The 14,990-nt window shown below is 48.1% G+C and overlaps 1 protein-coding gene across 1 annotated transcript in view; it reads right to left on the bottom strand.

Annotated features, from left to right (window-relative positions):
• Positions 1 to 9,589: 9,589 nt before the first annotated feature.
• GFPT2 (glutamine-fructose-6-phosphate transaminase 2) overlaps positions 9,590 to 14,990 on the bottom strand; it is a 43,044-nt gene continuing 37,643 nt past the window's right edge. Inside the window, exons 17-19 of the mRNA XM_003123638.7 lie at positions 12,959 to 13,126; positions 11,810 to 11,971; positions 9,590 to 10,478 (exon numbers count right to left, since the gene is read on the bottom strand). Coding sequence (XP_003123686.3) covers positions 10,434 to 10,478; positions 11,810 to 11,971; positions 12,959 to 13,126 — 375 coding nt within the window. The 3' untranslated portion in view covers positions 9,590 to 10,433. The remainder of the gene's footprint in view (positions 10,479 to 11,809; positions 11,972 to 12,958; positions 13,127 to 14,990) is intronic.

Here is a 14,990-nt window from a genome sequence, read left to right as displayed (position 1 = left end):
TGCAGGTTGGGTCCGCGCTTGGTGGACTCAGGCACGGCCCTGCGCGCCAGCTGAGTTCGTTGTTGCGCACGGGGGCCAGCAGCGCGGCGGCCGAACAAGGAGGCGGGAGGCGGTGGAGAGGGCAGGCCGGTAGGACGGAGGGCCTGGCCACCGGGCTGCAGGTGCAGACTGGCAGGGACGAGTTGGCCTGGAGGAAGACGGAGCTGGCCCTTTTCGGGGAGAGCCCTCTTCGGGGAGAGCCCGGGGCGAGGGCGAGGAGAAGCTGGGATTTTGCATCCAGGGCCAGGTGGCTGAGGCAGAGGCGGCCAGGGAGTCGGGAGGCGAGATAGGGTCCTTGGATTCCGCTGCTCACTGTGAAGGGGTTTGGAGGAATGCTTCCAGAAGTCGGGGAGGAGGATGCGAGGAGACGGCCGTGTGTAAACAAGTGTCGCGGGCAGATCTGTGACACAGGCGAAGAGAAAACTGGCTGGGGCGCCTGAAGCAAAGGTCAAGCCTCTGTCTCAGAGAATGGCAGAGTTGTAAATGGGAAGAGAGTGCAGAGCTGACGGCCCCCTAGGGCCTGGGGGCTTTTGACACTGACCTCTTGAAGCATCTCCTGCAGCCCTCTTGCCTCTGGGTCGGGTTCCAGCAGGTCTGGAGTCCTGTGAAATGATGGGAGAGACCAGAGTATTGAGTGTTGTTGGATCTGTGTTTGGATAAACAAAGCCAGAAATGAGACAAGAAGGCTGTGCACATTGGAAAAAAGCTCAGAGGTCCGTGGATGGGGTGAGGGGAATTGGACTTTGGGGTGGGGAGAGTGTTGGACTGTGAAGGAGGGACAGCCCTCACAGGTGACCAGGACTACAGGTGACCAGGACAGAGGCCAAACCGGGAGGAAGGAGCAGGATTCTGCAGTGGAAGAGGTTAAGGGGTGGGGTGGCAGAATTTGGAGAGAGTGGCAAGCCTGTGACCCAGGGCCAGGCTGGGGGTACCAGGGCCTCAGAAGAGGGGTAGGATGGAGGAAGGGATCCAGCTATGGTGTCCCCCTCAGGCCACTCCCACTTTGGATACTGAGTATAGCACATCCCTCCTTGAAATTGTAGCTCCTGACTGTGACCTCCGTTGAGGAGGGTCCACCTGATTGGCTCCTGCTCACACCCAGCTTTACCTCTGCTCAGCCTTACCTGCCACCTGCCCCATGTGCACAACAGAAAACAGGGAAGCAAAAATTTCCACCATCAAAAATTATGGGAAACTAATGAGGTCTGGCTCCCAGAGCTGTGGTTTTACCAAGGAGCACTCATGAGTGCTTCTCGGGTTAGGAAAGGCCATCCGTTCTCAGACACACTCCACCCCTGACTTGGCAGTGCTCACCCTATGCAGAGTGAGTACCAAAAGTTACTGTACACAGGTAACACCTATACATATTTCATACTGAGTTTTCTGAAAGGATTCTGTTCGTTCTAGTTTATGAAATGCAGTGAGCATTTGTGGACACAGAGCTCAGATGACAAGGGGTGGGGGTGGGGAGCTGGTCTGTGCTTGGAAGAGAACACAGAATTCTGCTTGAGGCCAACAAGTGAGAAGATCCTGCCACAAATGTGAGGGGAACTGCAAGGTGCAAAAGGGGGAATACATGAGCACGACTGACAGCTGATCTAGGCTGCCAGGTGGGGAGAAGCATTTGAGGAAGGACTTCTGGACAGGAAGAAGCCCCAGCTGAGGCTGGAAAGCCAGCAGCAATGTGCTGGACCAGTGCTTTAGGCAGAAGGCACTCAGACCCAAAGGTTCAAAGTGAGGACCTATGCCATATGTTCAGGGACCCACACAACACCTAGTCTTAGAGATGGAGAAGGGGGACTGAAGATTTATGAAGGTTTGGAGGTGGGTCGACAGGCACAGCTGACTTCAGCTCACTGATATGCCTTGTTTATCCCTGAGAGTTGGGTGGCTTTTTGTTTTTTGGGGTTTTGTTTTTTAGTAGCCAACATTTAAAAATTGCAGGTTTTCACCTTGAAAAATCTCAATTGTTGGTTTCTCTTGAATAGCGAAAACTCAAGCAATTTAGGCTCACATCCCCATAGCGGCCAGCTTTAGGTGAGACCCCTAGTTTCCCACAGTCTCCACAACTCCCCATTACACACACCTGCCTGCAATGTCACTCATACATTACCTGTTAGCCCTTGGGGTTTTGCAGGGTTAGGACCTGCCTATGGAGGTAAAGGGTGGCTGTTGAAGAGTATTAAAGGAAGTGAGGAGTTCCCACGTGGCGCAGCGGAAATGAACCCCACTAGGAACCATGAGATTGTGGTTCAATCCCTGGCCTCACTCAGCGGGTTAAGGATCCAGTGTTGTCATGAGCTGTGGTATTGGTCACAGACGCAGCTTGGATCTGGCATTGATGCTAGCTGTGGTGTGGGTTGCAGATTTGGCTCAGATCAGGTGTTGCTGTGGCTGTGGTGTAGGCCAGCAGCTGCAGTTCTGATTCAACCCCTAGACTGGGAACCTCCATATGCCATTGGTGTGACCCTAAAATGACAGAAAAAAAAAAGCAAAAACCCCCACAAAAACTGTTTCAAGAGTTTAGGGAAATGCAAATTAAATTACAGCCCACTATCACTACACGCCCCACCAGGGTGGCTGCATTAAAAAAGACGACAAGTGCTGGCGATGATGTGGAGCAAACAGAATTCCCATGCACTGCTGGTAGGAAAGCAAAATGGTATATCCACTTTGGAAAACAGTTTAGTATTTTCTGGTAACATTAAGTGTATACCTGTCATACCCACCCAGCAATCCCATTCCTGGATATGTAGCCAAGAGAAATAAAAGCATGTTTACACAAAGAGCTTACATGAATGTTCATAGTTGCCTTATTTGAAACAGTTAAAAACTAGAAACAATCTGTGTCCATAATTCAGTGAATAGAAAGACAAACTGTGGGACATTCACACGGTGGTGTATTACCTGACAACAGAAAAGACTGGCTTGGTGGCCAAGTGTACAATATGGATAAGTAATAAAAACATGGTGGAGTTCCCGTCATGGCGCAGTGGTTAACGAATCTGACTGGGAACCATGAGGTTGCGGGTTCGGTCCCTGCCCTTGCTCAGTGGGTTAACGGTCCGGCGTTGCCGTGAGCTGTGGTGTAGGTCGCAGATGCGGCTCGGATCCCGCGTTGCTGTGGCTCTGGCGTAGGCCGGCGGCTACAGCTCCGATTCAACCCCTAGCCTGGGAACCTCCATATGCTGCGGGAGCGGCCCAAGAAATAGCAACAACAGCAACAACAGCAACAACAGACAAAAAGACAAAAGACAAAAAAAAAAAAAAAACATGGTGCGTGAAAGAAGCCAAACATGACTAGGTATGATTTCATTTATATGACATTCTGTACAAAGGAGAGTCATATCAGTGGTTGCCAAAAGTCTAGTCAGGGGAGAGAATGACTACCAGGGACCACAAGTTTTGGTGATGGTTCATATACTCTATTTTAATTATGGTTCATGTCATATATCGATATATGTGTCAAAACTCAAAACTGTGCACCTAAGTAAGAAAGGGTGACTTGGAGTACCCATCGTGGCTCAGTGGTTAGCAAATCTGACTAGTATCCATGAGGACGCGGGTTTGATCCCTGGCCTTGCTCAGTGGGTTAAGGATCTGATGTTGCTGTGGCTGTGGTGTAGGCTAGCAGCTACAGCTCTGATTTGACCCCTAGCCTAGGAACCTCCGTATGCAGCGGTTGAGGCCCTAAAAAGACGAAAAAGAAGTGACTTTTAATATCTGTAAATTATAAGAAAACTTGATGTAAAGGAAAGCAACTGCTTAAGAGGCAGAATTGTCAGCTAGAATGTAGGGGTGAGGGAGGAGGAATAGTCAGAGAAGAAAACCTGGCTTGTTTTTCAGGGTGGGAACTTCTGCCTTTGGCCTGCTTACCTTTCTGCCAAGGCTCTTGTTTCTGGCTGCCCCTCCCTGCCCTTGACTTGGCTCCCTGGTGCTGCAAATGGCAGACACTGCACACACATCTCCCCCACCCCATGTGGGCCTCTTCCAGCCACACCCTCCACTTAACTGTGCTCCTCTGAGCCTCAGTTCCATGGGGAGTGGGTGTCAGTGGTGACCCCAGTGTGATGGCGTTGCTGCAAGGACTCAAGGAGAGAAGTACCAGAAACTCGGGTTGCAGACCCCACAGGGTTGTGTGTGAGTGTCTCATGCTGGTCTCCTTCATCCCCTCCCTTCTTTGTCTGCTCTCCCTCTACTCTCCTAACCCTCCCTCTCTCTTCTTCCCAGCCCTTACCAGGACCAGAGGTATGCTAGCGAGCCCAGGATAGTCCCAGTGATGTATTATAGAAAGCCACACTTCACTTAAACCTGTGGGGACAATGGGGAGGGGGAGCCCTGCCTTGCTGCATCTTGGGGAGAGCAGGGGTGGGGCTGGTCCAAGTCCTGCAGGCTTAAGAGCCAGGCTGAAGCCTAGGAAGCCAGAGGCAGGTTCTCCATCCCATCCCAATCCTCTGTGTCCACTTCCTTCTCCCATTGTCACCTTCTACTCTTCCACCACCCAAGGTTGTAGAAGGGAGGGTGGTCATCGGTCCCAAATCAAGTTTGAAAACTGTGAGAGGAGGACTCTGATGGTTTCCCCTTGCAGGGCTCCCACCCCTGGGCTGGACAGTTAGGCTCACATGAGGGTGTGGCAGGAAAAAGGGCAGAAACAACTGGGAATGACAGAAGTCTGGGTTTTATTCTCTGGTGATAAGAAATAGGGTATCTGAGCTGGGGACACAGCTGAGGGCATGGCAAAATGCAGCGACCCTCAGCCCTCGACTTTCAGGAATCTCCCAGCGCACCAGTCACAGGACCCATGCTCAAAAGAAGGACATGGAAAGCCCTTCTCTGGAAGTCTGACCATCCCTGGAGCCTAAATGAAAGGCCTGATTTCATCTCCCCACAAGCTCCCTTCGAGATTGCCCAGCAGTGAATCTCACATCCCCACTGTGTGTGCAGCACTTTTCACCCATCTTGAATCTGACCAGACAGCCCAAGGTCACACAGCAAAGAAAACTAAGACAAGCAGAAAATTGCATCTTGAAAGAAACAGAGACTCTGCAGAAAAGGGAATTCCAAAAGAAAAAAATCATTGCAGGCTTCAGAGAGAATGAAAATATATTGCACCCTTGAAACAAGAACCATTAAAAAAAATTCAGCACACAAATCATGTCTTGCTCTCTCAGCTGAGATGGCCTAGAAGCAACGACATCCCCGGAGCAAAGACACACTCAGAGCCCAGGTCTTGTTTTCTAATGCTATTCTCAAAGAAAGGAAACCAGGGGTGCTTGGAGCAATGGCTGATTCTAGGGCAGGGGCAGGGAATACACAAGATGAGCCTAGGAGTTCCTGTCATGGTTCAGCAGTTAACAAACCCGACTAGGATCCATGAGGATGCAGGTTCGATCCCTGGCCTTGTTCAGTGGGTTAAGGATCTGGTGTTGCCCTGAGCTGTGGTGTAGGTCATAGATGCAGCTTGGATCCCCATTGCTGTGGCTGTGGTGTAGGCCAGTGGCTATAGCTCCAATTCAACCCCTAGCCTGGGAACCTCCATATGCCACGGGTGTGGCCCTAGAAAGACAGACAGACAGACAGACACACACACACACACACACACACACACACACAGATGAGCCTAGAGCAAATTGTAGTGCAAGAAAGGAAGTACTTACAGAGTACACACACACAAGGGGGTGTGACACAAGAGCCAACTGAAAGAGTTCCCAAAGGCTATTGTTGGAAGAATCTGAACAAAGTAAGTAACATAGCACTGGGTTATGACTCAAAGTATAAAATAAATATCCATGAGTTCATAGTAATAAAGTATTTACAGAAAATTTGAAAGAACAGACAAATCTGTACTAGATTCCAAATAATTTATGTGGATACTCCCCTCTCATGGAGGTGAAGCATAACTGCCTACTCTTTAAGTGTGGGATAGGCATGGTGGCTCCCTTCCCAAGAATTCAGTAGAGAAACGGACCAGGGGCGGTGGGGAGAGAACCTGACAAATACTACCTCAGTCAGGTGACCACAGTTAACAGTGATGACGTCTTGATAGTATGTGCCCTTGATATAATGTGGTGAGAATGGCACTTTACTTCTGGGGACTTCCTCCCCAAAACAAAACACTTGTCTAACCATGAAAAAAACACCAGAGAAATCCAAATGTAGGATATTTTACAAAATACCCACCAACCATCTTCAAAACTGTCAAAGTAAGCAAAAACAAGGAAAATCTGAAACTGTCACAACCAAAAAGGAGCCCAAGGAGACATGTATGGGATGCCCTTGAACAGGAAAAGGGAATAAGATATAAACTACAGATATATGAATAAATTATAGACTTTAATTTAAACTACTACATGTATATTTAAGTGTACATATATTCACAGAAATAAAGGGCTCTTGGAAATTAAATCATTTGGGCAGAAATGAAAATCTTGGTAGTAGACAGGTTGGGAGAGAAAATTGAAGAAATCTCCCAACTGGTAGAGCAAAAGATAAGCTGAACAGTAGAAAAGAAAGTAAAGGCCATCCCGCAGCTTCACCTCTGAATAACAGAGAGGCTAAAGAAACAGAAAAAGAAATCCATAAAAAAGTAATTTGGGAAAATTTCCTAGACTTGAAGGCCATGAGTTACCAGACTGAACAACACTAAATGAAAAGAGATTCAAGGCACCTGTGATGTTTCAGAACCTAGGGAACAAATAGAAGGAAATAAAAAGGTCACCAACAAAGGCACAGTGGAGTGACTTTGGACCCCTCAACTCCAAAACTGGAAACCAGATAAGGGAGCATTACCTTTATGATTCTGAAAGAAACATTTTTATCTGACCTAGAATTCTATAATTAGCTAAACCCTCAGTTGAGTGAAAGTAATAAAGTCATTTCTAGACATGCAAAATCTCAAAGCGTTTACCTCCCAGCATCTTTACTCGAGAAGGATGTGCTCCACCAAACAAAAAAGGAAACTCAGAAGAAGGAAGACACAAGAGACGGAGCCGGAGACATGAGAGATGAGGAGGGAATCCCCTGGAGGGTGGTGAGGGGTGACCCCATGGTGACAGCTCTGCAGATGTGGAGGGCAGCTGGACCACCCTGCAGCAGTGCGACCTAGCACACAGACTATCATACTAAGACCCGCCCCCTCCACGTCCAAAGGCCATCTTATCCTAGGGACAGAACACCCAGGAGAACTTGGCCCAGATTCTCAACAGTCCTTGACTTGTCTTGACCTCATGCTGAGGAAGGTCTCCCCACTCAGGCTTTGATGAGAACATGCGTGTTTTCAGGTCTCCCTGAGAACGGAAGGCCACAGTGGGCTCAGAAATAGAAAGGACAGAGTGGCCCACTCCTAACGACCGGGCTTTCTCGGCATGTCCAGTGCCTGGTCTGTACCTTGGTCTTGCCAGGCACCTGACTCTGTTCCCCAAGACTCACAATCTTGCTTGCGAGGTCCCTAGGAAGGGCCTTGTCACCTCCCAGAGAAGCAGGAGTCAGACCCAGACCAGAGAGTGTTCCACTTACTTCCTCCTGCAGACCATGCCCAGGGGTGCAGCGCCACCCTCTCCTTGGACAGCTGGTGTGTGCTTGCCCTCTGTTTTCAACACTAATACTATGTTGTTTGGGGTAGGTACACAGAACTGTAAAGAAAAGCAAAGGAACAATTAGCACAAGGGGATGGTCATCACCTCTTAGGTATTAAGAATGAAATACATTTTTTTTTGTCTTCTTGTCTTCTCTAGGGTTGCACCTGCAGCATATGGAGGTTCCCAGGCTAGGGGTCAAATTGGAGCTGTAGCTGCCAGCTCACACCAGAGTCACAGCAAGGCCAGATCCGAGCTGCATCTGCAACCTACACCACAGCTCATGGCAACGCTGGATCCTCAACCCACTGAGCGAGGCCAGGGATCAAACCCGCAACCTCATGGTTCCTAGTTGGATTCATTGACCACTGAGCCACGACAGGAACTCCCTGAAATACATTTCTGGGTTTTTTTTTGTTTTTTTTTTTTTAGGGCCACACCCACGGCATATGGAGGTTCTCAGGCTAGGAGTCAAAATGGAGCTGCAGCTGCTGGCCTATACCACAGCCACAGGAACTACGGATCTGAGCTGCATCTTCGACCTATACCACAGCTCATGGCACCACTGGATCCTTAACCCACTGAGCGAGGCCAGGGATCAAACCTGCATCCTCACGGATACTAGTGGGGTTCATTAACCCCTGAGCCACAACGGGAACTCCTTCTGGTTCTTGTTCAGGTAAAAATGTTCTGGCTAGTTTGTAGTCTCCCAGCCTCAGAAGTTGTCCTGGCCATTATTTGGTCAGGAAGAGAGAAACCAGAACAGCTATTTCCAGCAGGACTTACCACTCATGTTGATTTGTGAGAAGGACAGGAGAAAGGTCAGGATATGCCACCACAGCCTCTGGGTTCCTGCCAACTCTCCAGAATTGGGATTTTGGAGGAGCCACAGGAAACTGGTGGCCACCGCAGTCTGGAGCACTGAGTGGTAGGTGAGTTTTAGGGAGCACAACTGTAACAGGTGTTTTGGTGCTAAGGTCCACAGCAGGACCTCCTGTCTGCCTATGCCAGAACAGAAATAAGTAATATGATTTCTTAGAGTAATGCATTTTCTAAACTGCCTTTCAAATCTCCCAGGAGTGTCTGTCTCTCACTGGTAGAATTTAACCTAGAAATATAGTTCCCAGGTTTCCAACCCCTGTGATATGTGGGAGAGCATAGAAGAGGATGGAAGTTGCTGAAGAGCCCAGAGGTAATCCAGAACAAAACTCTGATAGGATTCTAGGGCTGCACACACCAACTGCTTGCCATGAAGACATCACTCAGGCTGTCTAGGATAGCACTTTCACAGGGAGCCAAATTCCATCCCCACAAGAACTCTCTCTCTCTGGCTTTCCATCTTCCTGTCTGATTGCATTAATAAAATTGGTGATTCGTTGGGGGAAATAAGTATAAATTTGAGTTTCACTCCCGTATGCAACTTTCAGACTCTGGGCGACCATCTTAAGCATCACCACGTGGCCCAACCCCCTCCAACAGCTATTTAGTGGATCCTCATTCCAGAGTCCCAAATCTCTTGAATTTTTGTTCCATTCTTTTGTGTGTATGTGTGTGTGTGTGTGTGTGTCCTTTTTAAAGCCGTATCCCCGGCAAGGGGGCTAATCAGAGCTACAGCTGCTGGCCTATGCCACAGCCACAGCCACATGGGATCCAAGGCGCATCTGTGACCTACACCACGGCTCATGGCAACGCCAGACCCTTAACCCACTGAGCAAGGCCAGAGACCAAACCTGCAACCTCATGGTTCCTAGTCGGATTCGCTTCCGCTGCGCCACGACAGGAACTCCTTCCATTCTTTAAAACAGTCCTCATTTTCATCCTGGAAGCTTGCAGGTCATGGGTTTGGGGACAATGCCAGTGGCTACCAACAATCAGGGCTGCCCCCACCAGACACTACTGAGTTCCTGTTTTGGGGAGCCCTCGAAAGCCCCATATAGAAAAAGAATGAGACTGACAAAAACACACACACAACAAAAAAAAATTGTACAGTCTTTATTGTCTTAAAATTGCATAGTACTTTGATTGTGCATGCTTTTAAATAGAGGGCAAGGTAGCCCACTTAAAACTACTCTCTTGCATGGGATTTTTCAGGCTGTTTCACTATGGGCAGGAGCAGGGACCAAAATGCTGCCTGGGCTTTAAGAGAACCACAGTCAGATGAAAGAGAAGTTGGAGAGTCAGAGGGATTTAGATGAGAAGACACTGTTGAAGGAAGCTGAGATCTGACAGGACTTACAGGAGGCTTAGGAAGGTGGCAGGAGCGCCTTCTCTGAAGTCAGGAGACAGGACTCAGGAGCAGCCAAGAGAGGGTGGGAAAGGAGAAAGGAGTCCAGAGGGGCAATGCCTGGTGCTCAAATCTGAGTTGAATGCCTCCTGCCAGGAGACCAGGCACACTAGGTGGCCTAGGGGCATGGCTTGGGTGTTACCTTGGCTGCAGAAGCCACAATACTAGAAAAATAACTTAAAAGCTATACAATTGTCATTATAAATATTTTGTCTTTTAAAACTAACTAGTGTTGGTTAAAAAAAGGTTCACAGTTACTCTGAAGAGAGCTGTATCTCTATTGCACGGTAGTGGAAAAGTCCGCTCTGATTCCCCATGTGTAAACAATGATTCCCTCTCCTCTGATGACTTCAGGACACAGAGAAACACTATCTGCTATAAGCAAAGCACTTAGGTACAAGGCACGTCAAAGCTGTCAAGCTCTACTGGGATCTACTCAGAACACGCAGAATGCCAGCTTTTCTTCCCACTCGGTGTCACTGGGACAGGTCTTCAACCAGAACAAAGGTGGCGATGGTCTCCTCACGCTCTTGTTCTCATTCCACAGTTACAGACTTGGCCAGATTTCTGGGGAAGTCAACCTAAAATGACAGAAAGTAGTTGCTCAGGACCCCACAGGCCTTAGCAACACACTATATTACGAAGTCTACTATCAGCGTACTTGATAGCAAGGAGGTGGGGGCTCCTAGGCACCTCCAACCACGAGCTCAAGACCTGCTCCTTGGAAGCAGTTCCTTACTCCAGAACATTTTCTGAACTGTGTAATGTTTACTTGAGGCAATAAACATTTATGGTGCACCTGATACATGTCATACAGTGTTAACACTATTGAAAGGATAGGATTCATGCTGTTAGAAAGAGCTAGCTCAATTTGTACTGTTAAAAAATCCACTTATCCTTGAAGGCTATGTACTAAATTTTTGGTTAAGGGTGGGGATTGGGATGGAAATGTGACTGGGGATAGTTAATAAAGTGGGCTTTGATTTTATCTATAGGTCTCATTTCATTTATAATAACATTAAAGAAAAGAAGAAACAAATAGGACAAAATATTACCAAATATCAATGCTGGATGATATATATATATATACATATATATATATATATATATAAATTACATATATGTGTCTATATATATATGTATGTGTGTTTATATGTGTATATATGTCACCAGGTGTTTGTTATATTATTTTTGGTATTGGTAGGTATTTTTTAAAGCTTCTCAAGCTAAAATTGTAGTGAAACTTCTATTCCTTTGCACAATGAATTGTGCTCTCCCATACTTTCTGGTGCAATCATAAATTGGTTCTTTTCTGGAATAGAAGTTGACAATATATGTTAGGAGACTCAAAATGCTGAATGATTTGCCAGACCGAGGATAAATCTTAAATCTGGGAGGAAGGTGTGTGTACAAAGATGTTCACTGCAATTGTTATGTATGTAGATATTTAAAAAATAAGGAACAGTTTAAAAAATAAAAGACCAGTTAAGTAATTGTTAAAATCTATGTTATAAGATTATGGCAGAACATTGTGTGATGATCAAATGTTGCTTACAAGTTCAAGATGTGAGAAAATACTTGTAATTATTAAAAAGGAAGATGTGAAATTTCATCCTTGATATTACCTCAAAAAAATCTTTAAAAATTCACAGACACAGGGAAAAGACTGGAATAAAATAGTAAAGTTGCTAGTTAACATTGCCTCTGGGTGAGGAGCTTGTGCTTTAATAAGGTCTTCATACACCTTGCAGTTCCCATCTTGTTTTCAGGGGGTATAAGTTACTTTAAGAAGAGTGATTTTAAATGAAAATATTTCTCCTATGAATATTTATGCCAAAAAACCAAGAACGAAATGGAACTCTGGGGTTATGTGTCTCCCCTTGGTGGCCTGAGGTGTAATTTTTAGACGTACATCATATCCTCGGAGCACAGCCAGGTGGAAGGAGAGGAGTTGTAGGGGAATCACGCTCAGGATGCCCTGGAGACAGTCCACAGTGTGGGGCAGCTCGATCGTTTTATACGCGAACTTGGAACTTTCAGTGTCATCCTTGGAGCACAGTATAATCGGGCGACCCTAAAACAGAGAAATGTGATCACAAGATGCAGATCACTTTTGAAAGAAGCAATCGCTCACAAAACATGGAGTTTCTGAGACCAAGAGATTGCAATAGTAGCAGGGGTCTTTTGTTTTTGCTGTAATTACAGGTAAGGTGAGGGGTCTGATTTGGGCAAAGGACAAAGCATTGGTGGCTTTTTGGTGAGGTTCCTATGCTTCCTTGGTAGGTGTGTGGGGGGGTGTCACCCTCCTGCTGCGTTCCTTCAGCACCCATATGAGTGGCTCCAGGGTGCCTTGCAAAGAGTAGGGCATGCCCACTCCTTACTCTAGTGGCTCAGAGTCAAATGGTAGGAAAACAAAAATGAACATAAGCGAACTAATAAATAACGATAAATTTCAGATAAATGCCACCAAGGCAGTAAAAGCTGGTAACGTGATGGAGAGACACTGATGAGGTCCTGGGAGCTCTCTAAAAAGGAGACATTATTGTCAGTATTGAGATGTGAATGATGAGAGACTAACTCCCCAAAGATATGTGGGAAGAATGTTCAGGGCAGAGGGAACAGCCTATGTTTTATGAGTTGTTCCAGCAAATTATTGAACCTGAGGGCATAGTGGGAATTCCTGAATTTGTATCCAATTGGTCAGAAGTGTGGGTGGCCTGGGAAGCCTGGAGCCTGCAACTAGTGGCTGCAGCAAAAGCTGTCTTGTGAAGGACAGTGCCCTTCACCTTTGAAATTGGACAAATGCTGGGTGGCCAATATCACAGCTGCCCCAGGGCTCTCCACCAGGAGACCTCCTCTGGTCCTCACGCCTGGGATCCTGGACCCCTGTGCACAATGTGGACCACTGGGCCTCACCAGGGAGCTTCTGTGGGCATGGCCGCAGGCTAGCACTGGCCCCAGGAGAACAGGAACCCTCAGCACTGGGGCTGGGCAGATGGTGGGTGATGGGGGCATGGGTGGAAGAGGAGAGAAGCAGACCAGCTCATCTGATAGCCCTCACCTGGCGGGCTGTGACTTGCTGCAGTGCGTTCTGGCATTTGGCAAAGCAAGGATCCTTCATGATGACCATGATGACTGGCATCTGCTTGTCAATCAATGCCAGGGGTCCGTGTTTCAGCTCCCCAGCCAGGATGCCTTCTGAGTGCATGTAGGTTATCTCTTTAATTTTCTGGGGAAACACCAGGTGGGATCAGTGTCACACTGAGCAGACAGGGAGCAGATCAGCCAGAGGGGAGGGCGGGGGAGAGAGGTGAGCCAGGGGTCAGGAGGTGGGGGGAACACAATTCCAGGAAGCAGGGAGCTGAGGGCCGCAAGGCAGCTGGATGCATGGATCAGGCAACTGCACTAAAGGCAGCTGGCAGGGCCAGGGCCAGGGGAGAGGGCTGGCTGTTGTCCAGAGCATGCACAAAGCCCAGCACACAGCCTGTGTCCCCAGACCAGCCCTGAGGCACAGCCACCCCCTTGGATGGACAAGTCAGTGTCAATCTAGCTCTCCCTCCCCCGTCTGTAGTCAGCCCCATAGTCTCTAATGGGATCAGTGTATTCTATACCATCATTCAATTATCTGCTTAATCATTCCAATTCCAGATCATTAATAATTTCCAACTGGAGTTCCCATCATGGCGAAGTGGAAACAAATCTGACAAGTATCCATGAGGATGTGGGTTTGATCCCTGGCCTTGCTCAGTGGGTTAAGGATCCAGCGTTTCTGTGAGCTGTGGTGTAGGTCGCAGACTCGGCTCAGATCCCATGTTGCTGTGGCTGTGGTGTAGGCCAGTGGCTGTAGTTCTGATTTGACCTCTAGCCTGGGAACTTCCATATGCCAAGGGTGCGGCCCTAAAAAGCAAAAACAAACAAACAAACAAAAACCCCTTCCAACTATCAAGCAAAATCACACACACTGGGCTGTTAATGGCATTTCCCCCCTATGTTTAGAAAGACCCCCCCCCCCTTTTTTTTTCCAGTTACCATCAAACCCATGTCACTGAACTGGTGAGAGTGAAGAAAACGTTTCTCAGCTCCCCTAGAACTATTTGTTTGGGGCAGGGAAACATTGTCAGGAGTGTGGCTCCACCCTGGATGTGGCAGACAGCTGGAGTGCTGGTGCCCAAGTGACCACAGAGGGACCACTGACTTGTGCCAGCAGCAGTGTAAAAGCTTCTTTCTTTCTCCAACTGACTAGGTCGGAGATGCAGTTGAATACGTGTCTTTCACCAACAGGCTCAGGCGCTGCAGCTGAGCACCCCCCACCAGACAGCAGAGGCATGGGGGTGGGGCTCTGAAAGTGCACCTCACCCGGGCATTGCCTCCACTGCTCCCGAGAAGCAGCGCGCCTGGCCCCTCCCTCCCTTTGACAGGGGTCAGAATCTCCATCAGAAGGATGTGGAAGTTGGACTCACTGTAGTCAGGCAACTCGTGGCTTGTGCCCCCATTGCTACCACCCTGTAATACTCTCTGAATATTTGCCACAACTGATATGTTCTTCCAAATAGGGGTGGTGGGGAGAGAGAGGCCACCTGCTCCCACAGGGAGAGGAGAGCCAAGGTGGGTCCCAGATGATGTCTATCCATGTCTGGGTAGCAAGTGCAGCCTCAACTGTGACACTGTCTCCTGTTTGTGGCAGTCAAGAATTCTGATCCGTAAACAGCAAGTGGATAGTGAGAAAAGGGCAAGCAGTAGGTTTGGGCCCTTGGACAGCCTGTCAGTAGCCCTGCGGTCCCAGCATCGTATTCACTCCATTGGCTTTCTCTTAAGTTGGTGTGTGGTGGGCAAAACAGCCACTGATCTAAACAAATGCAGGGCCTTCGATGCTTTTTCCGGCAGGATCCCAGCTCCCCTTGGAATAAGGAAACTCTGCAGAGACCCTATCCCACAGTTTTGGTCTGCCCAAGTCCTCCCATGCAGACTATGGTGATGGGAAAAAGGCAAAGTCCATGTGAACCTGAGTTCAAATCTCAGGCTGATCACTTTCATTATGAAATCTTGAGCAAGATGAATTTTTTTGGAGCCCCAGTTTCCTCCTGGGTAAAACA

Source organism: Sus scrofa, chromosome 2 (genome assembly GCF_054392235.1).
Source record: "Sus scrofa isolate SSC_HxYL_T2T_F1_AM1 chromosome 2, Sscrofa_HxYL_maternal_Yorkshire_Landrace_v2.0, whole genome shotgun sequence".
Taxonomy (NCBI): Eukaryota; Metazoa; Chordata; class Mammalia; order Artiodactyla; family Suidae; genus Sus; species Sus scrofa.
Note: the sequence above shows the minus strand (reverse complement) of the source record. Positions and strands in the feature narration are given on the sequence as shown.